General features: G+C 36.2%; 1 protein-coding gene, 1 long non-coding RNA gene and 1 other non-coding gene across 6 annotated transcripts; 2 read left to right on the top strand and 1 right to left on the bottom strand.

Moving 5' to 3' along the window:
* The first annotated feature begins 486 nt into the window (after positions 1-486).
* On the top strand, positions 487-27,798 carry LOC6031557 (exportin-7). 4 transcript variants are annotated; one of them, XM_038261065.1, is made up of 11 exons: positions 487-955; positions 1,022-2,965; positions 9,359-9,642; positions 9,710-9,900; positions 9,960-10,171; positions 10,228-10,366; positions 10,425-10,502; positions 15,160-15,382; positions 15,454-15,573; positions 15,641-15,734; positions 27,066-27,798. In XM_038261065.1, exons 1-11 carry the CDS (start codon positions 953-955, stop codon positions 27,087-27,089), a joined length of 3,312 nt encoding a protein of 1,103 aa, XP_038116993.1. In that variant the 5' UTR covers positions 487-952; the 3' UTR covers positions 27,090-27,798. The 4 variants fall into 4 exon arrangements, with proteins under 4 accessions (XP_038116993.1, XP_038117008.1, XP_038116998.1 ...); XM_038261080.1 differs by having other exon boundaries at positions 26,824-27,798; XM_038261070.1 differs by lacking the exon at positions 27,066-27,798 and adding an exon at positions 16,120-16,753.
* Trnaq-cug lies at positions 10,661-10,732 on the bottom strand. The gene has a single exon. It is a non-coding gene; the product is annotated as a tRNA-Gln (tRNA).
* On the top strand, positions 16,604-16,753 carry LOC119769202. The gene is made up of 2 exons (XR_005278298.1): positions 16,604-16,641; positions 16,706-16,753. It is a non-coding gene; the product is annotated as an uncharacterized LOC119769202 (long non-coding RNA).

Here is a 27,798-nt window from a genome sequence, read left to right as displayed (position 1 = left end):
ATACCAGAATGATTTGGTGCAATGGGGTTGGGACCAACCTGGTAGGATATTGGCCACACCCGGAGTGGCCATGGCCCTGGAAAAGGTACTACTGGGGACATTTATCGATCCATACAAATTGTGGCAATATGGGCATCAAAATGCATGGTTTCTGGTAATGGTAAAGAAAATGATCATTTTCACAGGATTGGCCACACCCAGAGTGGCAGTGCCTTGGGGAAGGTTCTCCCGGGAGGACATTTACGGAACCATACAAATTGAGGCAATATATATCAAAATTCATGGTTTTTGATACTGCCTCTCCGGGTGTGGCCAATAAAAAAAGTACGTTTGCTTGAAAACGATCTCAGCAATTTATTTAAATTTTAAGTTTCCAACATAACAAAAAAAGTACCATCTACAGACTTTTCCCGAGCTAATACAGACTTCCCATAGAAAAAAGTGGCAACACTGGTGCCGGGGTGGGCAAAATGATTTTTTTTTTGACAGCTTGCTGAACGTTTTCAGATCACATCGGCGGAACAATCAAGCCATCTCGTCAACGGGAAAGAATCGTCGACGCACGGAAGATTGTGTGGCCACCCCGGGTTAGATTGCGCGCACCCAGTGAGTAGAGTAGATTCCGGTTGAGGACCGTTGTTTTTTTTTCCTTTCTGTTCGGGGGAAAAGAAAGGACGAAATTCGGGCGATTAAGTTTCGGCTTTGTCGAGAGAAGTGAAATCGCAGGCCCCCTTCTCCCAGTTTTCCCCTTGTCATTGGAGAAAGATAAAAAAAAAATTAAAACACCGGAGAATAGTGTTCCGAGAAGGAGGACGAGGACGAGTGTGTGCCCATCGGCAACTTTCCGGTTGGTAATGCTTTAAGCTTCCAGCGCCGGTGCGTGTGACCGCGGACGAGCGTGAATTGACTGAAATCTTCTGGTTGGAGCTGGGAGTTCGAGAGGGCATTTAGGATGGTAAGTTTTGGGGGGATTTGAGTTCCGGCGGGACTGGTGTGGTAATTTGGGCTTATTTTCTCGTAGGATGTGCAACAGTTGGAGTTGCTGTGCAAGCAGTTCTACGAATCGCAGGACGGGCAAGCGCGGGCGGAAGCGGAAAAGGCTCTGTACCTGTTTCAGGAGGATCCGGACGCGTTGCCCAAGTGTCAGCAGCTGCTGGAGCGGAGCAATTCCAGCTATTCGCAGTTGCTGGCGGCGACGACGCTGACGAAGCTGGTGTCGAAGAACATCCAGGCGCTGAGCATGCAGCAACGGGTCGACATCCGGAACTACATCCTGAACTATTTGGCAACCCATCCAAACCTGCAGTCGTTTGTGATTCAGGCGCTAATTGCGCTGTTGGTCAAGATTACCAAGCTGTGCTGGGTTGATTTGTACGAGGATGAGTACGTCTTCAGGAACATCGTATCGGACGTTAAGGAGTTTCTCGGTGGTTCCGTGGAGCATTGCATGATTGGAGTGCAGATTCTGTCCCAGCTGACGGTCGAGATGAACCAGCTGGCGGAAACGGCGTGTAATTTAACGTTCACCAAACATCGCAAGATTGCATGCCTGTACCGAGACTCGCAGCTGTACGACATCTTCATTCTGTCCTGTACGTTGCTCAGCCAGGCCAAAGACAACTGCTGCAAAACGGCCACCGCGAGCCAGTACATGGACGAAGCCCAGCACGGACTGTTTACGCATCTGCTGAACCTGGCCCGCAACTGTCTCAGCTTTGACTTTGTGGGCACCTCGGCGGACGAATCTGCCGACGACATGTCCACCGTACACATCCCGACCAACTGGCGGCCAGCCTTCCTCGAGTCGGACTCTGTGAAGCTGTTTTTCGACCTGTACCACGTCCTACCGGCACGGCTTTCCTGCTTGGCCCTGTCCTGCTTGGTTCAAATCACTTCGATTCGGCGATCGATCTTCAACAACACCGAACGCATCAAGTTTCTGGCGAAGCTCGTCAAAGGAGCTACCGACATCCTGAAATCATCCCACGGCCTCAGCGATCCGGAAAATTACCACGAATTCTGCCGCCTGCTGGCCCGGCTCAAGTCCAACTTCCAGCTCGGGGAACTCGTCACCGTTGAAAACTACCCGGAAGCAATCCAACTGATCGCCAAGTTTACCGTTCAATCGCTACAGATGTGGCAATTCGCCCCGAACAGCATTCACTACCTTCTTTCGCTGTGGCAGCGCCTAATCGCCTCCCTGCCGTACGTGAAATCCTCCGAGCCGCACTTCCTGGACACGTACACGCCCGAGGTCACCAAGGCGTACGTCACGTCCAAGCTCGAATCCGTGCCGGTCATCCTGCGCGAAGGTCTCGAAGATCCACTGGACGACACCGGAATGGTTCAGCAGCAGCTCGAGCAGTTCTCGACGATCGGACGGTGCGAGTACGAAAAGACCTGCGCCTTGCTCATCCAACTGTTCGACCAAACCGCCGGTCGCTATCAGGAAATCCTCTCCTCACCTCCGACCTCCGCCACCCACCATCTGGACATCCAAACGTGCGAGGGACAGCTCACCTGGCTCGTGTACATCATCGGTGCCGCCATCAGCGGACGCATTTCCTACTCGCACGACGATCACGACCTCCTGGACGGCGACATGATCATCCGCGTGCTCCAGCTGATGACCCTGACCGATTCGCGCCTCCCCGCGTGCGGCTGCGAAAAGCTCGAATTCGCCATCATGTGCTTCCTCGAGCAGGTCCGCAAGGTGTACATCAACGAGCACCTGCAGAAGCTCAAGATGTTCAAGCGGCTGTCGGAGGTGCTGGGCGTGAACGACGAGACGACGCTGCTGACCGTCATCAGCAGGAAGATCATCACCAACCTCAAGTACTTTGGCCACTCGGAGCAGATCATCCGGAAGACGCTGACGCTGCTGAACGATCTGACGCTGACGTTCAGCTCGATCCGGCGCCTGATCAAGCTCGACGAGATACAGTTTATGCTGAACAATCACACGGTGAGTTTGGCAAAGTTTTTGAAAAAAGTATCTTACGGTAAGGTTAACACTTTTGTTTGTTGCAATTACCTCTAGCAAGGTGACTTTTCAAGTCGGAAATTTGCTAAAATTCGTCTGGATTTTTTGGTTTTTCAACCAACATCCAAGTCGGAAATCCCAAACAAACTTCATTGAAAATTATTAGGTCTATTCCCGTACTTGCAGAATTGCAGAATTTCTGCAGCTTCTGCAGAATTCTGCAGCCAGCATAAGTCACTTTTTTGCAGCACGTTCCCGTACTTTTCAGCTCGCTCTCTTCATCTCTCTCTGTTGCAGAAGTTCTGCAAGGAGAGAAGCGGCAAAACTTTTGCCTGGGTAGCGCGTTCCAGTACATTTTCTGCAATATTGCACACAGTTGAGTGAATTTACTCAAATTGGGTATTAAAGTTTTTTAATTATTTCAAAATATTAAAAAAATGGTTGCCAAAAAAGTAATTGTAACAAGTTTGCCTCTAGAAAAGGGAAATTAATTTTTTTATGCAGCACAACATTTTATTTAAAAAAAAATCAAGGATGTATTATTTATTAAGTAACTAGAAATTAATTATGTTTAGGTAGAAATTATACATAAGAAACAACTCAAAACTTTTACATTAGGTAAACAATTTTACAAATGAGAGTGGCAGGTACGTTTAATAAATATAATTTAAAAAAAGACAAACAAAGGTTTAATATAGAAGGGACCAAAAATACATGTTTTAATAGCAGAATGTTTGAATGGATAACATAAATAAATTATGACTGGATGTCACATGAGAGAACAACGGTAACGCAGCGAAATTGGCAAATTAAAAAAAAAATATCACAAACTCAATTTTAAAACACATAAATTAAGAAATCTGGAAATTAAGAAATCCATAAACAACAATATAAAAAACTAATATTTTCAAATTGAGAAACTTTTAAAAACATAAATCAGATATTTGAGAATTTTAAAAATGCAAATAATTCAGTAAAATAAAAAAAAATAATATATCACAAATTCAAAGTTTATAAATTCAAATAATTAAAAACTAAATATTTCAAAATGATTAAAATTTCGAAAAATCCTAATTTTTAAAATTTAAAAAAAGTCGAAAAAAATGGAAGCAAAAAACAAAAGATTGAATATTTATGAGCGCAGAACATCAAAAAAAAAAAGAAATTTAAGAAATTATAACTTCAAAAATAAGTAATATTAAAAAATTATGTCAATCAAAAATTTTAAAATAAAAATATAAATAAAATAGAAACAGTCAAAATTTTCAATCTATAAATCGTCTAAATTTGTGTTTCTAACCTAAAATATGACTCCAAAAAATGTGTATTTGTTATGATTCAAGATGGCGAAGAAATTAAGAATTGAATAATTTAAGAATTTAGGAATTTAGGAATTTAAGAATTTAAGAATTAAAACAATTTAAAAAATGGAGAATTTTAGAGTTTCAGAGTTTCAGAATTTTAATTTCGACAATTTGGTTAATTTGGTTCATATACAAATTGGTAGCGCCGTTAAAGGTACAATTTATGATTTGCCAATTAAATTTACCTATTGTTTTAACACACATATTGAGTATCTTCAAAATCAATTTATGATCAAAAATAATTCCTAAATAAACAAAAGAAATGTGTCTTTTAAAAGTTTTTAAAAACTATTTGTTTCTAAAGTACATTTTTTGTTGGGGTACTAGCCGTGCTGTAACACTATGGCTTAAGTTTTATCAGGTAAAAATAATAACACTAAAAAAATCGCTTTATCATTTACATGAATGAACTAAGCCTGAAATCGTTAACCTAAAAGAAATCGTTCTCAATAAAACCAGACATAAAAAACTACCCCAAAATAATTTATTATTACAACTAGTAATAAAATGCTTGATTTCACCCAACTTGCAAATTTTATGTAAGCGTGTACTCAACATCCATCGCACCAAATTGCAGTAACTTTTCAACAAGAAAGAGAAGAGAGAGCTTGCAGAAAAGTACGGGAACGGTTTTGCTGCAACTTCTACCTCTCTCATTGCAGAAGTTCTGCCTGAGAGAAAAGTTACTTTTGTTGCAGAAAAGTACGGGAACGCTCTGCTGCCGTTTTTGTGCAGAATTGCAGAATTCTGCAGTACGGGAATAGACCTATTATCTAATTCTCAAACATTTATATTTTCCAAAATTTTGTATAATTTTCAAATTGTCTTTAAGGTGAAATCAATGAGCATCCTTTGAGCTTCTTCTTCTTCTTCGTGTTTTTCTTCATAATAGTCATTAAAATCATTCTTGCCGGCCACAAGTTGCAGCTTCATAATGATTTGCAGGGTTGTTACGGGAGAGTCGAAAAAAAAAATCCGCGCCGACCTAAAATCCGAAACCGCGCGAAATCCACGCCATATAGAAAATATCGCGACCAACATTTAAGAAATTTTATTTTTTAATAAAAAAAAAACTACATAATTCAGAAAGTACTTGATTAAAAAACTCGTTTTATGTTTAAAGGCTCCAAAAGAATGAAAGCAATAAATCCATTTAAAAAAAAATCCTCAAGAGACGGTCAAGGCAAGGGTCATGAAAAAAAATCTTCAAAATAGAAAATACAATATTTAAAAACCTAAAAATTTAACTTCAAAAATATAACCTCAAAATTAAATCAAAATCTAAAATTATAATATGATAAAATTTTAATTATTAAAAGTCTGAATATTAAAATTTAAGAATTTTCATACAGTTTGTAATCCAAAAATCCTCGCTAAAATTTCACTCCGAAAGAAATTTAATTTCCGATATTTAAAATAATGTCTTCTCATAATTTCAAAATCTCTTTCATAAAATAGGACTTCAAAAATTGTGAAATTCCATAATTTAAGAACTAAGAATTAAAAAATAAAAACATTTAAGAATTTAAGAATTTAAGAATTTAAGAATTTAAGAATTCAAGAATTTAAGAATTTAGGAAATTAAGAATTTAAGAATTTAAGAATTTAAGAATTTAAGAATTTAAGAATTTAAGAATTTAAGAATTTAAGAATTTAAAAATTTAAGAATTTAAGAATTTAAGAATTTAAGAATTTAAGAATTTAAGAATTTAAGAATTTAAGAATTTAAGAATTTAAGAATTTAAGAATTTAAGAATTTAAGAATTTAAGAATTTAAGAATTTAAGAATTTAAGAATTTAAGAATTTAAGAATTTAAGAATTTAAGAATTTAAGAATTTAAGAATTTAAGAATTTAAGAATTTAAGAATTTAAGAATTTAAGAATTTAAGAATTTAAGAATTTAAAAATTTAAGAATTTAAGAATTTAAGAATTTAAGAATTTAAAAATTTAAGAATTTAAGAATTTAAGAATTTAAGAATTTAAGAATTTAAGAATTTAAGAATTTAAGAATTTAAGAATTTAAGAATTTAAGAATTTAAGAATTTAAGAATTTAAGAATTTAAGAATTTAAGAATTTAAGAATTTAAGAATTTAAGAATTTCAGAATTTCAGAATTTCAGAATTTCAGAATTTAAGAATTTAAGAATTTAAGAATTTAAGAATTTAAGAATTTAAAAATTTAAAAATTTCAGAATTTCAGAATTTCAGAATTTCAGAATTTCAGAATTTCAGAATTTCAGAATTTAAGAATTTACGAATTTTAGAATGTATAAGCTTAAGAATACTCAAATTATTTTAGATCTGAGATTTTTTTTGTATATTGTTTTGAATTTGATAATTTTGACTTTTTAATTTTGATTTTTTAAATCTTCAAATTTTGGATTACCCAAACTTTTGGTATTTTGAATTTCAGATTGCTAAAATTTTGAATTTCGAAATTTCAGATTTTTTAAATTATAATTTTAGAAATTTGGAAAAAATGAGTATGAATTTTGATTTTTGTTTTATAATAAAAACTATTTAAAATTTTTTTTTCGAATTTTTGAATTTCTGAAGCTTTGAATTGGAATGTTCTGATCTTTTTATTTTCGCCGAGAATGTTTATATTTAGAAAAAAAAAATTTCTACCGATTGAATTCCATTCCAAAATTCGAAAGTGGAGGCCAGCTTCTGTTACATCCAATCAAGCTCATATTTGGCGCCCACCAGAACAAACCCCAATAATAGTTTTTGTTACCCATTCTAATGTCTAAATCTTCGGGAAAAGTTTGTAATATTTGATTTACAAAATTAAAAATTGAATAAATCCAGTATTAAATTAATAAGGTTAATAAATAAGGTTAAAAATCATTACTCAAAACTCAAAAGAAATTAAATATTCAGAGCCGGAGATGTTAAGAAATGACAAAAAAAATATAAAAAATAATTTCTACATAATCTTCATCTTCATTTTTCGACGTTTCGTACAAGAAAATACAAACAAACATTTTCAGAAGAAAATTCAATTAAAAATAAAATAAAATTCTTGCACTCGAAGGAAAAAACAAATTATCGTAATTCCTGATAATATTTTTCTTAATTACTTGAAAGTAATTCTATCTCTCTCAATTAATGTATTTATCAAAATTGCCATCCGTGCGAAATCCGCGCCTGAGCAAAATTATCCGGCTTAATCAAGAACTTCCGGCAGGCCTCGACCAACTTTTCGGTGGAATCACCACCGGGAGGACCGGGTGGACGTATTTGACACAGAGCAACCAGGACACGAACGCGAATCTCCTCCTTGTTGTACGCGATCATTTTCAAAAAAAAATCCTTGCCAGATTGCGTGAATTTCATTGGCCAATGACATTACGGGACATTTAACATCCTCTTACCTTCAGCTCCACCAGCACGTCGAACAGCACCTACGCCAGGATCATCCGCCAAATGACCTCCTTGGACATCGCGTTGCCGACTTCCAGCGGGTCAAACAACAGTCATCGCCACCAAAAATCGCACCTTTTGGCTTGTGTTCCTTCTTCAGCATCTGGTCCTTGGCTGCACAGCTCTTGGAACCGTCTTCTTGTTGATCCGGGTCATACTAACTCGGTTCAGGATGGCAAAATTCTCAAAAGTTTCTTCCTTTCACGAATCCGGGGATTGTTTACTTGCAAATTCTTTTTGTTTGCTTCGCTTGCTGCGATTTGGCCCGAAAACATGACAGATGAAAATAAGCGACAGCAGTGATGCCAAATCATGGGTTAGCAAATCAAATCAAATTGTGTTATTCGAAAATTTATGCTTTTTATTGCTTGTAGTAAGCTTGTAGTAATCTGTTGTCTGTGGTTGAACTAACGGTTTTCGGATTATATTTATATCGAGGATTTATTGGAGTTTTGACGATCAAATGGAGCCTAACATTTCAAAGGGACACGTGGGTTTTGTGAACAGGAGTTTATCTCATTCACTCAAATGACAGTTTACATAAGGTATGTATGATAGGGATGCGCGCTTGTTTGCAAGGCTTGTGTGCCCTAATGAAATAGAAGGCACGAAATAGTCTTCTGAACGACGAGTGATCAACTTGTAAAGTATGAACTGTTAAATTTGTTTATTAGTTTTGGAAGCGGCAAGTCAGGTTTAAAAACAAGGTAAAGGAATGTTTGCCTTGCGATTGGGTACTTAAGCCCTATGTAAATTTTTATGTACTACGGTAAAAAACACGATTAAAACCCATTTCTGATAACTTTTTTTCATTTAAATGCAAATTTTTTTTTGACAAGACAGCATTTTTTCGATGGATCAATTATTGTCCCCTTGGAACGAGCTGTCAAGTAGGAGCTTTTCTGTCAAGAAGGACCGCGAGGTTAATTTTTCAAAATTGATTTAAAAATCCATTTTAAACTCTTTGTGGTCGTACAAAGGGACATTGTACTTAGAAAAATAAGCTTTATAGCTGTAAACAATAATATCAGCAATCTTTCAGATATCCTTCATTCAGTGTCAAACTTAGATTAACGTAACTGCTCAAGTCATCCAAGTTCTTACTACTCACACTTACACTAATTTTCTTTCACCTTCTCCCTCCCGATCCCCTTTATACTCCGGTGGTGTTCACTTTGTATGCAATACTAGTTAGGCCACTACTTTTTTCCACAAGAAACCGAACTTGGACTGACTTGAGGCCGTGTCCCCCACCTAGCTCCGTAAAACGAAAACTAATAACTTTTCGAACTACAATCTGGCAACACTATCACAAGTAGTGTTAGAAATATTAATTGATTTTTTCGCTAATTTTGCTAAGAACCACTTAATTTGTTTCGTTTCGTTTACAAACATTGATCTTCTAAGAAAAATTAAAAGCGACCTGCACGTTAAGTGTTGAAGTCTAAAACACAAAACATATTTTGAATGTGCAAAAATTGTTCTTTTATACTCCTAAACAAAGTTTTTAAAATGAAATCGTGACAGATAGGTAAAACCGACAGATTATTAATAAAATCACCATCCCCTTTCCCCCCCACCAGCGCGAGCACTTTTCCTTCCTCGGAACCGGCGCCGTCAGTGCGTCCCGCTGCCGCAGCATGTTCTACACCTGCCTGGGCCGGCTGCTGATGGTGGACTTGTCCGAGGACGTCGAGCGCTTCAACACGTTCATGATGCCGCTGACGAACACGATCGAGAACATGGTCATGATGAGCTTCCCGAGCGAGGAAGCCCGCAAGGAGCTGATCGGGCTGTCGCGCGATCTGCGCGGGTTGACGCACGCGTTCAACGCGAAGAACCCGTACATGATGCTGTTCGATTGGTTGTGAGTACAATCTTTAATGGTTCTGGAGGCAATGGACCGTTGATATGGATTTGATTGTTTCGTTTAGCTATCCGGACTACTCGCCGTTGTTGATTCGTGCCATCGAGCTGTGGGCACACGATCCGGCCGTCACTACGCCGGTGTTGAAGCTGTTTGCCGAGCTGGTGTACAACCGATCGCAGCGGTTGCAGTTTGACGTGTCCAGCCCGAACGGAATTCTCTTGTTCCGGGAGACGTCTAAGTTGATTTGCTGCTACGGTAAGATTTGATAGATGTCTTTTTTGCAAAAAAAAAAATTAATGGCTTGATCTCAAAAGGTGAGCGAATCCTGTCGCTGGAGGTTCCCAAAGAGCAGATCTACCCGATGAAGCTGAAGGGGTACGCGGTGTGCTTCCAGATGCTGAAGGCGATTCTCAGCGGCAACTACGTGAATTTTGGGGTGTTCAAACTGTACGGAGACGACGCGCTGGACAACGTGCTGAACATGACCGCCAAGCTGATCCTGTCGATCGCGCACGACGACATTCTGGTAAGTCAAACTTCAACCTAATTCAAACAAAGCGACTTATCGCGTTCTCTCTGCAGGTTTACCCCAAACTGTCCCAGGCGTACTACATTCTGATCGAGTGCCTCGCTCAGGACCACATCACCTACCTGTCCACGCTGGAACCGCCCGTGTTTCTGTACATCCTCGAGAGTATATCCAAGGGATTGAATGCGTTAGGTTAGTCGTTTCCACAGGTTGGCTTCGAATTGAAATCCTAATTTTGATCGACTTGCAGACGTACTCGTCGGTTCCGGTTGCTGCGCAACGTTGGACTACATCGTGACGTACATTTTCAAGCAGTTGCAGCTAAAAGGTACGTACAATGTCGACCCTGAGTGATGAGTAGTCAGTAAAAACGGCACTAGAAGTGAGCCAACGGCGCGTCTGAAAATTGAAAATTTTCGCGAACCTCCAAGACTCAATCAAAATTGATCTTCAAAAAGTTCCCCAATAAAAAAAAACTTTCACGTCAGGTTCTACCGAGATTTGAACTCGGATCGTTGGATTCAGAGTCCAAAGTGCTAACCATTACACCATAGAACCGGTTGAAGGTCGGAGCGCTTGGATGCGAACGATAGCGCCCAGCTGGGGCCGTGTTTGAAGGGGTGTGTGAAGCCAGAAGGGTGCGCGACGAAGCGCATGAGCGAAAAGCAGAGAGAAAGAGAGAGAGGGAGACAATGTGTGCTATTTATAGACTTACGCCTACCCGGGTCAGAGCTGAATGAATTGAGGTGTTTGTTTTGGTTTTTCTTTTACACGCTAAGAAGGACTTGTCGAATTCTATAATTGTCATTTTTGTGGGAGGGTTTTGGCTTTTTGAGGACTAGTTTGGCCTGATTGATTTTTTGTTTTCTGATTGGTTCTCAACGATTTCGCAAATTATGAAGCTTTTCTATTCATTTCCCTGCATTCCCTATGTCAAAAAAAGTCATTAGGCAAAATTCGTTTTCCCATTGACATTTTCATTGACATTACATTGAGGAGGATTTCCTGATCGATTTGATGTCTTCGACAGTGTTTTAGGGTAATGATTAGAACTTTTCGGTGAAAGTACATTTCGATTGCAAGTTTGATTTTGTCTCATGTTTCAACTTGAGATATCTTGGAAACAATTGGTTCGATTTTCAATGTTGAGGGCCAATTCGCACCTCCCAAGAAAAGAGCTTAACAAACAATGGCTTTACGAACAACAGAACAAAGAAAAGGGAACGATTTCTTGGGGCTTTTCTTCATCCTTTCTGGCTTGCTTACGGTGCCGCTGTTGTCCATTTTATTTTTCCCCGACCGGTTTCTTCCGAAGTGGAGCAATTCTCTGAGATTTCGGTCATTCGATTTTATCTGTATTTTTTAATCCGACTGAAACTTTTTTGGTTTCTTTGGTATGCCTAAAGAAGCCATTTTGCATCATTAGTTTTTCCATATAATTTTCCATACAAATTTGGCAGCTGTCCATACAAAAATTATATGTGAAAATTCAAAAATCTGTATCTTTTGAAGGAATTTTTTGATCGATTTGGTGTCTTCGGCAAAGTTGTAGGTATCAATATGGACTACACTGAAAAAAATGAAACACGGTAAAAAATATTGGTGATTTTTTATTTAACTTTTTGTCACTAGAACTTGGTTTGCAAAAAAACAGTATTTTTTAAATTTTTGATATGTTTTAGAGGACATCAAATGCCAACTTTTCAGAAATTTACAGGATGGGCAAAAAATCTTTTACCGAGTTATAATTTTTTGAATCAATACATTTTTTTTCAAAAAATCGAAATATTGGTCGCAAAAAATTTTCAATTTCATTTTTTGATGTAAAATTGAATTTGCAATCAAAAAGTACTTCAGTGAAATTTTGATAAAAGGCACCGTTTTCAAGTTATAGCCATATTTATGTAACTTTTTTCAAAATAGTCGCAGTTATTGATTTTTTAAAAATAGTGACAATGTTTGCCCACTTTAGAAAAAAATATTTTTGAAGAGCTAAGAAAATTCTCTATATTCTGCCTTTTCAGACTTTGACCAAACATTCAATATTACGCCCTTTTGATATCCATACCTACAACTTTGCCGAAGACACCAATTTGTAATTATATTATTTTAAATTTTGCAGAAGTCTTATTTACATTGAAAATCGAACCAACATATCGTACTAGATACTAAAATATCGTCAGTTGAATAATGAGGGCTTATTAGATGACACTGAGAGAAACTTTTTTTTACAAAATTTAAGCTTTTGGGCTGTATCTTAACAAGCAGCAGACGACAATGTCTAAAAAGGAATGTTGTATGAAATTTGCTCAGCTTTTCGAAATATGTTTGTGGGGGTGCTTCTACTTCAAGAAGTTTTTTAAATTGCAAAAAACTAATCATTATTCGAAAAATTTCACCTGAAAGTACCTAAAATTTTAAAATGATGCTCTTTATAAAAAAGGTTTAAAATAATTTTCGTGGGTGACATTGGGTCTGGGCGTGAGATTGGGTCAAACAAATTTCAGCATTTTTGTATCACCCAATCTTACCTCCCAGACCCAATGTCACCCCTGTTGACGGTATCAAATTTGAATAAAAAAAAATCAAAGGTTTTCAAAACACGTTTTTGGCTATTTCAAACTAAATGTATGATATATGATTATGTAGGTCGCGCCCTAACCGTAGGTTTTCTAAGATTACAAGAATTAAGAATTATTTCCACCATAAATAACGTCATGATTCGAAATCCGGACATTTAGTAGCATATCATTTTGCCTTCCTCACTGAGGTAAGGCTATAATCCTGCTCTAAAAATGAACTTTGTATAAAAACGTCGTAGACCCACCTTCATGTATACATATCGACTCAGAATCGAAAACTGAACAAATGTCTGTGTGTATGTGTGTGTGTATGTGTGTGTGTATGTATGTATGTGACCAACAAACTAGCTCATGTTTCTCGGCACTGGCTGAACCGATTTGACCCGAACCTGTTGCATTCGACTTGGTTAAGGGTCCCATAGATCGAGTTTTATAAAGATTGAAGTTTCGATAAGTAGTTCAAAAGTTATGTATAAAAATGTGTTTTCACATATATCTGGATCTCACTTAAATGTATGTAAACTATGTCCGGATCCACCATCCGATCCATCGTTGGATAGGTTATCAAAAAATCTTTCCAACGAGTCCAAAACATTAAAGATCTGGCAACCCTGTCTCGAGATATGTCCACTTAAGTGATATTTATGTACTTTTTGTAGCCGGGTCTCATTTAAATGTATGTAAACTATGTTCGGATCCACCATCCGACCCATCGTTGGTTAGGTTATCAAAAGACCTTTCCAACGAGTCTAAAACATTGAAGATCTGGCAACCCTGTTTCGAGATATGTCCACTTAAGTGATATTTATGCATTTTTTGGAAGCCGGATCTCACTTAAATGTATGTAAACTATGTCCGGATCCACCATCCGATCCATCGTTGGATAGGTTATCAAAAAATCTTTCCAACGAGTCCAAAACATTAAAGATCTGGCAACCCTGTCTCGAGATATGTCCACTTAAGTGATATTTATGTACTTTTTGTAGCCGGGTCTCATTTAAATGTATGTAAACTATGTTCGGATCCACCATCCGACCCATCGTTGGTTAGGTTATCAAAAGACCTTTCCAACGAGTCTAAAACATTGAAGATCTGGCAACCCTGTTTCGAGATATGTCCACTTAAGTGATATTTATGCACTTTTTGGAAGCCGGATCTCACTTAAATGTATGTAAACTATGTCCGGATCCACCATCCGACCCATCGTTGGTTAGGTTATCAAAAGACCTTTCCAACGAGTCCAAAACATTGAAGATCTGGCAACCCTGTCTCGAGATATGGCTATTTAAGTGATATTTATGTACTTTTTTGAAGCCGGATCTCACTTAAATGTATGTAAACTATGTTCGGGTCCACCATCTGACCCATCGTTGGTTAGGTCATCAAAAGACCTTTCCAACGAGTCCAAAACATTGAAGATCTGGCAACCCTGTCTCGAGATATACCCACTTAAGTGATATTGATGTACTTTTTTGAAGCCGGATCTCACTTAAATGTATGTTAACCAGGTCCGGATCCACCATCCGACCCATCGTTGGTTAGGTTATGAAAAAACCTTTTCAACAAGTCCAAAACATTGATGATCTGGCAACCCTGTCTCGAGATATGGTCACTTAAGTGATATTTATGTACTTTCTTAATCCGAATCTAAAAAATAGATGAAATGTGTGTACAACCCCATCAAATCAGCCATTGTTGGTAATGAGTGAGGAAGGCTCCAACCACATAGGTGGATTAAGTTAGTTTTTGTTATAGCTGTCAAAAAATCATGTAATAAGTTGGAAATGAAGAAATATCATCAGGATGTAGTATTAACAGTCAGTTTTAAGAGAATGCAAGCAAAATATGTCTTTTCTAACAATTTTTCATCAGAATTTGAAAATTAAAATTACTTGTTGTGCTTCGAACCCCGGACACTGATAAAAGCTGATTCGAAATCCGGACACGTTTGCTTCGATTCCCGGACACACGTTTTTTGCAAATGAATTGCACAAATTTGGACTGAAGTGTTAGTGAATGGCATTCTTTAGGTCTCAATTAAGCTGTTAACATCAAAACAATCGATATTTTATATAAAAAATGCTAGAATTTAAAGAAATCAAAACCATACATTTCTGTTGTGCCTTCCCGTTGCGTCGGACGCCTATGAAATATTTCAGTGAAATGTTTCGCATTTTTGGTAAACTTTTAATATTATTTTATTTTATTGTTTTGGCATTAACTACAGCGTTCAAAAAAACTTTAAATGAAAGTTGATGTTAGAATTAATCGAATAACACAGTTTGACATTCATTATGCGAACTTATATCCAAATAATTAATAAAACAAGATGAAGTGTCCGGGTTTCGAAGCGTCCGGGAATTCGAATCATGACGTTGAAATTTCCAAACCTTGTTTCCACAGAAAAGCACATGCTGCTGGTGACGACATTCCCGAACAAAAAGGTGCGCCAGAGCGTCCTGCCGGAGAACAACGTGTTCCTGAAGGTGATGGAGCTGCACCCGGAGATCCTGCAGAACCTGCTGTCGACGCTGCTCAACATCGTCATGTACGACGACTGCAAGAACCAGTGGTCGATGTCGCGGCCGCTGCTGGTGCTGCTCCTGCTGTACGAGGACTACTTTAGGTGAGAGTTATTTTTTTTTCTACGAAAGCTTTGGTGGGATCGCATCATACTTGAACTTGTTTGCCTTTCAGACAACTCCGCGAAAACATCATCCACTCGCAGTCGCTCGAGAAGCAGCAGTCGATGGCCTGCCTGTTTGACGCGCTCATGGACGGCATCGAGCGGAATCTGCACATTCGAAATCGGGACAGGTACTTTCAAGATTGGCTTTGTGTTCCTGGAAAACCTAAATTTAACGTAACTTTCCTCTGAAAACAGATTCACCCAGAACCTGTCGGCGTTCCGGCGCGATCTCAACGATTCCCTCAAGTCGGCAAACAACCTGGCCAACAGTTCGTCGGTGAACGAAATGGTAGTTTCCTAGTAACTTTAGAGAGCGAATGAGTGTGTGTGTGTGTGTGAGTGGGACTTGGGCAAGTGTGACGACGAGTGAGTGTGTGCGATTGATGCTAGAATTAACAACCAGTCAGCGTGCGGAAAGTAGCAAAAAAGACGCTTTCATTGACTTTTTGTCAGTTTCCATCCAACCCATTAATGCACATATATTTTTCACGTTCCTTTTGAGTTGTTTTGCATCTCACAAAAATAAAACAAAATATCTCTGACAAAAGTGCTCACTTTACACCACTCTTTTGCGTGTGTTTTTTTTTGTTTGAACAGATTTAAAAACGCAGGTTTCATACTCATTTTTTTAAAAAAACATCTTTCACTGTACTTTTTTGTTTTTTCTTCGACAGCTCACTGTTTACTATTGAGTTTTTGGCATCACTGGCACAACAATTGGAACCGTTTGAATAGAAAAATAGTTTTAAAAAACATAAACAATAGTAACCTGCTAAGCTGTTCACTGCTTTACCGTATTTTTGTGTATGTGGTTGTGTGCTTCCCGTTACACTTCAAGAGTGTGAGTCAACTTTATGCTTTTGCTAATTTTATCGTTATTTTCATCCATCCTTAAAGCCTCTCTTGCACAAACCATGAAGTTTTTTTTTTCTCTCAAATTTTAATTATTTTACAACCTTTTTTTATGATTTTTCATATTAATTTTAGGTTAGGTTTTGGCTTTCGGTCTGTTTGGGGAATCAAAACACTTGTATGTTCTCTTCATCCGACGTTTCGACCCGTTTTGGGCCTTTTTCAAGGAATCTAGGGGTAGATTTATTGGGTAAGGCACAAAAACATAAAAAATGTACACTTATGCTAGGCTTACCGAAATGTGCTTGACGGAGCATCCCCTAACGACAAACACTCCCATTTCGGTAAGCCTAGCATAAGTGTACATTTTTTATGTTTTTGTGCCTTACCCAATAAATCTACCCCTAGATTCCTTGAAAAAGGCCCAAAACGGGTCGAAACGTCGGATGAAGAGAACATACAAGTGTTTTGATTCCCCAAACAGACCGAAAGCCAAAACCTAACCTAAAAATTTATTGATACGGTCGAATAAACAGCAGGTTTCATATTACTGCTAAAAAGTGTATTAAACTTTGCCCTTTTCTTATGTACTAAAGATTTTTTAATTTTTTTTTGAACTTTGGCCCTTATCGTCCTCTTCGGATCTATTTTCCAATACAAAATCTTATCATGTTATGTGGATTGTCACACACCCTCAGCCGCTGAAATAGTACGTCATTTTTGGATGACGCCTTACGAAAAGCGGATGCAAAAATAGCCAAAAACCAATCATCATTGCTTTCTCCCTACAAGTTTCGATACAAATTTGGTGGCCGTCCATACAAAGCTGCCATGAAAATATTCGAAAATCTGTACCTCAAAATGGGATTTTATGATCGTGATTTGAAATCTTAAATTCTGCCGTTCTACGCATAATGTGCCTAATAGTTGGCAGCTTACCGACTAATGATTCCGTGAAAGAAAATGATTCCGTGAAAGAAAAAACTTGGTAGGACAATTATGCGGGTAATTCTCCACCAACTCACACGAAATCGGAAAAAGTTGCCCCGACCCCTCTTCGATTTGCGTAAAACTTTGCTCTAAGGGGTAATTTTGGTCTCTGATCACGAATCCGAGGTCCATTTTTCGATATCTTGTGACGGTGGGGTGGTACGACCCCTTTCATTTTTCTGGTTTTTTACTAAGACACGTTTTTCAGTTTTTTTTTTTAATTTATATTTATTCAAATTTCTTTTCCACGTACATTCATTCAGTTAAAATATTATTGAGTGTCCAATCACAAACGATGACTTTTCACCTCAATTTTAACACGTTTTTCAGTGATTTGTAGCTCGCAATCGTGAAGGGATAGAAATTTGTTGTCAACGGGACTATTGTGTAAAATTAGACGCCCGATTTGATGGCGTACTCAAAATTCCGAATAAAAGCGTATTTTTCATCAAAAAAGTTTAAAAATAGTTTTTAAATCGCTGCCATTTTCCGTTACTCAACTGTCAAAAAAAAATTAATGTGCTTTTCGTATCTGAAATAACCCAGAAGGGTAATTTTTTCATTTAGAACAAAAAATTTCATTTTAAAATTACGTGTTTTTTCTAACTTTGCAGGGTTACATTTTAGAGTGTAACAATGTTCTACAAAATTGTAGAGCAGACAAAAACAAAAAAAATTTGATAGAGACAGAAACAAAAATTTTGATATATAGACATGTTTGCATGTATTCTTCACGAGTTAGCGGAATTATGAAAGTTATGATTTTGACCATTTTTGACCAGTTTTTCGAATTTTTAACCCCAAAAACTCCTCAAACATGTGCTTTTGGAAGTATTTTTTTCGGAAAGTTCAGCTAATTTTGCATAAGAATGACCCCTTGGACGATTGTTGTGGCTTGTGCACTGCTTGTATGTGGGGATTTTTCGAAAAAAAAAAAAAAAACAAAAACAAACCGTATACACTCACTCACTACAATTTTTTTTGAAAAAAAATCTGATTCTTGCAATGCACGAGTTAACAGTGTTAACAATCGTCCAAGGGGTCATTCTTATGCAAAATTAGCTGAACTTTCCGAAAAAATACTTTCAAACGCACACGATTGAGTTTTAGGGGTTAAAAATTCGAAAAACTGGTTAAAATCAAATCTTTTTAAAAAAACAAATTGGTAAAATTCTGATAACTCGTGAAGAATATATGCAAAACCCTTATGTTTATTTATCAAAAAAATTTTTTGTCTGCTCTACAACTTTGAAGAACATTGTTACACTCTAAAATGTAACCCTGCAAAGTTAGAAAAAACACGTAATTTTAAAATGAAAATTTTTGTTCTAAATGAAAAAATTACCCTTCTGGGTTATTTCGGATTCGAAAAGTACATTTAATTTCCCATAAAATGACAAGTCTCACGATTTTTGACAATTGAGTAACAAGAACAAGAAATATTTTTAAACTTTTTTTTTGATGAAAAATACCTTTTTTCGGAATTTTGAGTACGCCATCAAATCGGGCGTCTAATTTTACACAAAAGTCCCTTAGCACCAAATTTCTATCTCTTCACGGTTGCGAGCTACACTGCCGTTCTACGCATAATTGTCCCATGTTCAAAAAAGTGCAACTGAGAAAAACGCGATTGAAATTTTTCGACCGATTTCTGTGTTTCTACGCATAATTGTCCCGTGGATCCCTATTCGCCCTATGTGTCCCTAATCGCCCCAGTTAGCAGTGTATTACCCTTATTTGTGATTCTCTTGCTATATAACAGGTAAACAAGACATAATGCTTAGTAAAACTAATGATTCCGTGTATGAAAATACTTGGTGGGACAATTATGCGTAGAAGTACAACGATGGGACAAACAGACTTGCTGTTGTTTTTAATGAGTTGCCGAACAAAGTACCAGATTTTATGTGTTTTTCTCAAAGTACACATCAATTTAAACTTAAAAATGTCATAAAGTCAAAATCGTCCAAAACTGACATGGGACAATTATGCGTAGAACGGCAGTACAAATCACTAAAAACGTGTCTTAGTAAAAAACCAAAAAAATGAAATGGGTTGGACCGCCCCACCGTCACGAAATATCGAAAAATGGACCTCGGGTTCGTGATTAGTAACCAAAATAACACCTTAGAGCAAAGTTTTACGCAAATCGAAGAGGGGTCGGGCAACTTTTTCCGATTTCGTGTGAGTTGGCGGAGAATGACCCATACATAGAAGTGTTACGATGGAACATACTAGAGGTGGGCAGAACCGCTCTTTTTTAGGAGCCGCTCATTTTCGTTCGCTCTCTAAAGAGAACCGCTCTTTTGAACGGCTCTTTCGCTCTTTTTTCAAAATTTGAATAAATAGGGAGTTTACAAGAATCGTGTGATTTTATAAGTTATTTCACATTGAACTTTTATAAATTTGGCCATACCAAATATTTTTTGAAGTTTATGTCCCTCAACTCTGGCCAAAGTCACAAAAAAATAAAAGTGAGACATTTTAATGAAAAAAGAGTTTAAAAATGCATTTTACACATTCCCAGTTGTTTTGCAATCATCAGTTTTTAAAATATCAAAGTATTGATGAACTTTTTTTAAACCAAAAAAAAACTTTTTATTAGGTACTATGCAACGAAATTTCACCAAAAATCAAAATATTTTTGATCGATCCCAAAGTGCTTTTAATTGTTTTCAGTGGATAAGACTTCTATTTTCATTAAAATTTGAAAGTTTTTTACTTTAATGAATAATCAGTTGCACACTACGAAATCGGCCGATTTCGACCATTTTTATTTTTTTGAATTTTTTTATTTAACTCAAACTTTGTGGGGGCCTTCCCTATGACCAAATAAGCTATTTTGCGTCATTGGTTCACCCATACAAGTCTCCATACAAATTTGGCTGCTGTCCATACAAAAATGGTATGTAAATATTCAAACAACTGTAACTTTTGAGTGAATTTTCTAATCAATTTGATGTCTTCGGCAAAGTTGTAGGTATTGTTGAGGATTTTTGAGAAAAAATAGGTACACGGAAAAAAAAATTGCAGATTTTTTTATCAACTTTTTTTTCGGTGGCTATATTTTGAAAACGGAGCCCTTTATCAAAAAATCTGTAAAGTACTTTTCGATTGCAAATTCAATTTTGCATTAAAAAATAATGTCAAACTTGTTTTTGCATGACACTTCGATTTTTTTCAAAAATCACTATTTTTTCAAAAATTCATAAATCGGCGGCAGATTTTTTGACCATGTTTCTCTATGGCTCAAAAGTTGCGGATTTTTGTCCCCTAAAACATATAAAAAAATCTCGAAAATCAAAAAATACATATTTCGGGAAATTGAGTTTTAGTGAAAAAAAAGTTGATAAAAAAATCTGCAATTTTTTTTCCGTGTACCTATTTTTTTCTCAAAAGTCCTCAACAATACCTACAACTTTGCCGAAGACACCAAATTGATCAGAAAATTCACTCAAAAGTTACTGTTGTTTGAATATTTACATACCATTTTTGAATGGACAGCTGGCAAAATTGTATGGAGACTTGTATGGGTGAACCAATGACACAAAATAGCATATTTGGCCATAGGGAAGGCCCCCACAAAGTTTGAGCCAAATAAAAAAAAAAAATAAAATCCATTTCCTGTTTTGGTAGAGAATTGCTCAATTATTGGAAATTCAATAAATTATATTTATAACAAAAATCATGCCATATTAAACAGTTCTTTCAAAAGAGCGGAGTCTAAAAAAGAACCGCGGTTCTTTTTTTGTGAGCCACGGTTCGTTCGCTCTTTTCAGTGAACCGGCTCTTTGAGCGGTTCGCTCTTTTTTTGCCCACCTCTAGAACATACAGACATGGTGTTGTTTTTACAGTTTGTCCTTACAAAGAACCAGATTTTATGTTTTTTTTTTAAAGCAAAGTACAGTCATTCCACATACACTCAAACCCCGATGGTTTGACACCAACTGTTGTCAAACGAACGGGGTCACTTTTTAGTTTGACACCCCTTTTACACTGAGTTTACACACACTACCAAACGTTTGTTTTGATAGTGTGCGTGAGCGCCGTGTAAAAAGTGACAGTTCGTCACTTTTTAGTTTGACTTTGACTAACAAACGGGGTACAAACTAAAAACTGTCAAACGAAAAAGTGACCAATCACCGGGGGTTGAGTGTATTCGGAACGGTTCAGCCAATGTTATAAAAATCATAGCACATCGATAATTGAACTTAATGATTCGCTTTTACCTTCATTTGAAAGCTTTTTCTTGCGATCTTTCGAATGCTGTATCGAACATCTGCAAATTTTAACTTTTATATGAAGTTTTTGAAGAATTACTTTGACCCTTGAAATCCACAAACTCGGAACACTTTTTTCCTACGCTTAGTGATGTTTTATACATGGTTTGATGACTTTTTTGTGAAAATATCAGTTAAATTCAGGTGTTCCACAATTGTGGGGGGCACAATAACATCCCACAATTATGAAACAGGCCATTTGGAGGCAGTGCTTTGCTGCTCTGGACAAAATAGTCTTGGAATGAAGTTTTTTGTTCAAAAAGTACTACTTTTACTAGTGAAATAGCAAGATAATGTCCAAATGAAGGTTCTAAAAATAGTAAGGTCGACAGAAAAGCTACTTTTGGCATGCTATTGACAAATTATCATAAAAGTGTTCCGAATTTGTGGGTGTTCCGAATATGTGGTATGACTGTAAAATGTTAAAAAGTGAAAATCGCCAGAAAAATATATGGGACAATGATGCGTAATGCGTAAATATATATATATATATATAAATTGAAATCGCAAGCCTAGGTTTCAACATTTGCATGAAAAAAGTGTTTTTAAATGTATTTTATACGCGTCCAGTTGCTTTCCAATCATTAGTTTTCAAAAAAATCGATGTATTGACGGAATTTTTTTTTCTCGAAAAAAAAAATTGTGGGACTGTACATTGGTATTTCATGAAAATTTAAAATGTCTTCAAAGGAGTTCAAACATGCTAAATATGATTATAAACGCAGAAAAATGCATTTTAAGGGTGCACAGCAACCAAGGAAGTTGTTTTCTTCTTATTACAAAATTGTCAAACTTACGGACCCAATCCTGCAAGAATCCGACTGTAAAAATAGTCAAACTTTGTTGTAAATAACGATGAAGACAGTAATTTAGGGGATGAATGAAAAATTATATCGATAGTTCCCGTAGTTTTGAAGAAACTAAAATGACTGTAACAGAAATCTGGATGCAAAAGCTATGGTTGATGTGTTCCGTTAACTGGTTTTCGGTTGATTAAACTTAAATTGTCATTAAAATTTTGAAGCTTTTCGAAAAAATATGTTTTGCCCTTCCTGATTATTCAGGCCGGCTTTGAAGTAGTGACATAAACTTTGAAAAATATTTGCAACGGCCTTATTTTATTTTTTTCAAATCCAGCCCAACATTTGTAAACGTTCAAAATAAGTGTTTCAATAGTTTTCGAGGTATCGCGAGTTGAAAAATGAGGTCTCATTAGATCACACTGGGAAAATCTAATATTTCACAAAATTTAAACTTTAAGATGCTCTCGACAACCAAGAGTCCGATCAACTAATTTAAAAAAAATGTAGGAAATTTTCCCAGTTGTCCGAAAACCTTTTTTTGATATCATAGATGAAATCGGTTGTCTTGTGAAAATTTAGCCAAAACGATTGAGCAGGCCTGCACTTTTTCGAAACATTTCACCTTAAAATGCATCTAACTTGAAATCGGTGTATCAAAAAATGTGTTAAGTCATTTACCAATGCAAGTTTGGTTTTGCATCTAAACATGGTTTTTGAAACTTCATTTGACAATTTCGAGATTTTTTCTTAGTCCCTTTTTCAAAATTCAAAAGTACTTCTGAAGTAAAAAATCAATTGGAAAGATTGGATATCTGAAATCCCTATAAAAAACCTTACTTAATCCATCTTTAGGTGGTTGATGCCTTCCTCTCACCCCCTCCCCCTTCTTAAAGTGTCCACATGGTTTATGGACGGCCCCTAACGTGATCGCAGCACCTAAGAGGTCCTTAAAAAAATAGTTATGTATACAAAAAACAAGCTACCTACAGACTTTTTGTCTAGAACATACAGACACCGCCTTTGAAGAAAATGGCATCCCTCTACACGGCTTGTTCGTGGAGATCAGACCCGGCCATTTGAGGTTATGTTGAACACTTTTTTGGGAATCTGTTACCACGGTGCTCAAAATACCGTTATTATGAAAAAAAATATGCACTCCGAGATTTTGGGGTCTATCGATTCCTTACACCATAGCGCATCTCTGTGCAAAAAATAAAAACATTCGCTGATGTAGTTTTCGAGATACAGCCCTTTTAGGATGTTACATCCGATTTTCAATAAGAAAACCAAAACAATCAATACAATTTCAGCACTTTAAAGAATATGCATTTCGAGATAATGATGTTTTTTGCTTCATATGACTGTCAAGTATCTCTGGGCCAAGTTTCAGAAGGTTTGCTGACGTAGTTCTCGAGATACAGCCATTTTAAAATGTTATTTCCGATTTTTTCAAAGAAAATCCATGAAATCAATTTAATTTCAGCATTTTAAAGAATATGCATTTCGAGATAATGATGTTTTTTGCTTCATATGACTGTCAAGTATCTCTGGGCCAAGTTTCAGAAGGTTTGCTGACGTAGTTCTCGAGATACAGCCATTTTAAAATGTTATTTCCGATTTTTTCAAAGAAAATCCATGAAATCAATACAATTTCAGCACTTTAAAGAATATGCATTTCGAGATAATGATGCTTTTTGCTTCATATGACTGTCAAGTATCTCTGGGCCAAGTTTCAGAAGGTTTGCTGTTGTAGTTCTCGAGATACAGCCCTTTTAAGATGTTACATCCGATTTTTAATAAGAAAATCCATGAAATCAATACAATTTCAGCACTTTAAAGAATATGCATTTCGAGATAATGATGTTTTTTGCTTCATATGACTGTCAAGTATCTCTGGGCCAAGTTTCAGAAGGTTTGCTGATGTAGTTCTCGAGATACAGCCATTTTAAAATGTTATTCCCGATTTTTTCAAAGAAAATCCATGAAATCAATTTAATTTCAGCATTTTAAAGAATATGCATTTCGGGATAATGATGTTTTTTGCTTCATATGACTGTCAAGTATCTCTGGGCCAAGTTTCAGAAGGTTTGCTGATGTAGTTCTCGAGATACAGCCATTTTTAAATGTTATTTCCGATTTTTTCAAAGAAAATCCATAAAATCAATACAATTTCAGCACTTTAAGGAATATGCATTTCGAGATAATGATGCTTTTTGCTTCATATGACTGTCAAGTATCTCTGGGCCAAGTTTCAGAAGGTTTGCTGATGTAGTTCTCGAGATACAGCCATTTTAAAATGTTATTTCCGATTTTTTCAAAGAAAATCCATAAAATCAATACAATTTCAGCACTTTAAGGAATATGCATTTCGAGATAATGATGCTTTTTGCTTCATATGACTGTCAAGTATCTCTGGGCCAAGTTTCAGAAGGTTTGCTGATGTAGTTCTCGAGATACAGCCATTTTAAAATGTTATTTCCGATTTTTTCAAAGAAAATCCATGAAATCAATACAATTTCAGCACTTTAAAGAATATGCATTTCGAGATAATGATGTTTTTTGCTTTATATGACTGTCAAGTATCTTTGGGCTAAGTTTCAGAAGGTTTGCTGATGTAGTTCTCGAGATACAGCCATTTTAAAATGTTATTTCCGACTTTTTCAAAGAAAATCTATTTAATCGGTGTTAAAAGTCGGAAATAGCAAATTAATTCGGCTGTTCCTCAAAAACAACATCAGCAAACCTTCTGAAACTTAGCCCAGAGATGCTTGACAGTCATATGAAGCAAAATTCATCATTATCTCGGATTGCATATTCTTACAAATGCTGAAATTGTATTGATGTTATAGATTTTCTTTGAAAAAATCGGAAATAACATTTAAAAATGGCTGTATCTCGAGAACTACATCAGCAAACCTTCTGAAACTTGGCCCAGAGATACTTGACAGTCATATGAAGCAAAAAGCATCATTATCTCGAAATGCATATTCCTTAAAATGCTGAAATTAAGTTGATTTCATGGATTTTCTTTGAAAAAATCGGAAATAACATTTTAAAATGGCTGTATCTCGAGAACTACATCAGCAAACCTTCTGAAACTTGGCCCAGAGATACTTGACAGTCATATGAAGCAAAAAACATCATTATCTCGAAATGCATATTCTTTAATGTGCTGAAATTGTATTGATTTTATGGATTTTCTTCGAAAAAATCGGAAATAACATTTTAAAATGGCTGTATCTCGAGAACTACATCAGCAAACCTTCTGAAACTTGGCCCAGAGATACTTGACGCTCATATGAAGCAAAAAGCATCATTATCTCGAAATGCATATTCCTTAAAGTGCTGAAATTGTATTGATTTTATGGATTTTCTTTGAAAAAATCGGAAATAACATTTTAAAATGGCTGTATCTCGAGAACTACATCAGCAAACCTTCTGAAACTTGGCCCAGAGATACTTGACAGTCATATGAAGCAAAAAGCATCATTATCTCGAAATGCATATTCCTTAAAATGCTGAAATTAAGTTGATTTCATGGATTTTCTTTGAAAAAATCGGAAATAACATTTTAAAATGGCTGTATCTCGAGAACTACATCAGCAAACCTTCTGAAACTTGGCCCAGAGATACTTGACAGTCATATGAAGCAAAAAACATCATTATCTCGAAATGCATATTCTTTAATGTGCTGAAATTGTATTGATTTTATGGATTTTCTTCGAAAAAATCGGAAATAACATTTTAAAATGGCTGTATCTCGAGAACTACATCAGCAAACCTTCTGAAACTTGGCCCAGAGATACTTGACAGTCATATGAAGCAAAAAGCATCATTATCTCGAAATGCATATTCCTTAAAATGCTGAAATTAAGTTGATTTCATGGATTTTCTTTGAAAAAAACGGAAATAACATTTTAAAATGGCTGTATCTCGAGAACTACATCAGCAAACCTTCTGAAACTTGGCCCAGAGATACTTGACAGTCATATGAAGCAAAAAACATCATTATCTCGAAATGCATATTCTTTAAAGTGCTGAAATTGTATTGATTGTTTTGGTTTTCTTATTAAAAATCGGGTGTAACATCTTAAAAGGGCTGTATCTCGAAAACTACATCAGCGAATGTTTTTATTTTTTGCACAGAGATGCGCTATGGTGTAAGGAATCGATAGACCCCAAAATCTCGGAGTGCATATTTTTTTTCATAATAACGGTATTTTGAGCACCGTGGTTACCCCTCGTGGACAATTGTTCATACAAAAAAAAGAAAACTGTTTTTGTTTGGATCGTGGAAAATCGTCATACAAATTTTGGTATTTGGTTTTCGAGTCTGTATGCCTGTAATGTCTACTTTATAAACCATCTGTTCATTATTGTTGAATTCATAATTCGTTACTTTAATTTTTTTGTTTTTCCGTCACTATTTTTTCCTTTTTTCTTCTCCTTTCAGCTTGACTAAAAAATGTTTTCTGTTCCTTCTCTGGGTGTTAAAAATCAAGCATTTTTTTTTTGTTGATATAAAGAGTTTAACTTCAAAAATCTTGCAAACATTCTGGTTGTAGCCGTACTTGTTAAAAATGATACATATTAATCCTTAAAAATTAATAGTTTTTTATAATCTATTTTCTCTAAATGTTCCATTTCTCAAATTGGTTATTTTCTTCTTCTTTCCCCCTTTTGTCTACCCCGCAGATGCCAGAATATTTTTCAGTTTAGAAACTTTGTAATTTTGCGTACAAAAACATGCGTAAAAGAGAGAAAGAGAGAGAGAGAGAGAGATAGATGGCACGAGCGCGTTTGATCGGATGTTTGGTTGGTAATTGAAATGTTTTTTTTTGTTGGTGTAACAGATAAGTAAACACACTCTTACATACACTCACACGCTAGTAAAAGTAGTGCATTTTTTCGTTGCTTGCGCCAACTTGTTTGCTAAACTAGTAAAAGAAAGCACTTGACAGCAAAAGTTGCGTGTGCGCGCGTGTGTATGTGTGTGCGTGACTTTGTTATTGTAGGAGGAGAAATACAAATAAAAATAAAGGAAAGAAGTTTATAGAACAAAACAAAACCATGCGAAAGCAGAAAGTCCGTGAAATTAGTAATTAAGGATAACATTAGTAAAGCACTTTGTTGGTGTGGCTTTCGCAGGCTTTCGCCATCCGAAATAATTAAACAAAACAAAAAAGAAGGAAAAATTAAACTGGGAAGCGAGAAAACTAGTGTAAACGCATTTTCAGAGACCTAAGGAACAGAATGTAAGTTTTAAGAAAATACTGTTGTAAAGCCGCGTGTTCTTAAAAAAGTAAGAAAAAAAAAAAAAACATGCTAGAAGAAGAAAAATAGAAGGAATCATTTGAAAATCAAGCAAACACGTAGCAGTGGAAGAAAGTGGTGAAATAAAGCAAAAAAGTCGATATTAGATTTTGTA

This window comes from Culex quinquefasciatus, chromosome 1 (genome assembly GCF_015732765.1).
Source record: "Culex quinquefasciatus strain JHB chromosome 1, VPISU_Cqui_1.0_pri_paternal, whole genome shotgun sequence".
Lineage (NCBI taxonomy): Eukaryota > Metazoa > Arthropoda > Insecta > Diptera > Culicidae > Culex > Culex quinquefasciatus.
Note: the sequence above shows the minus strand (reverse complement) of the source record. Positions and strands in the feature narration are given on the sequence as shown.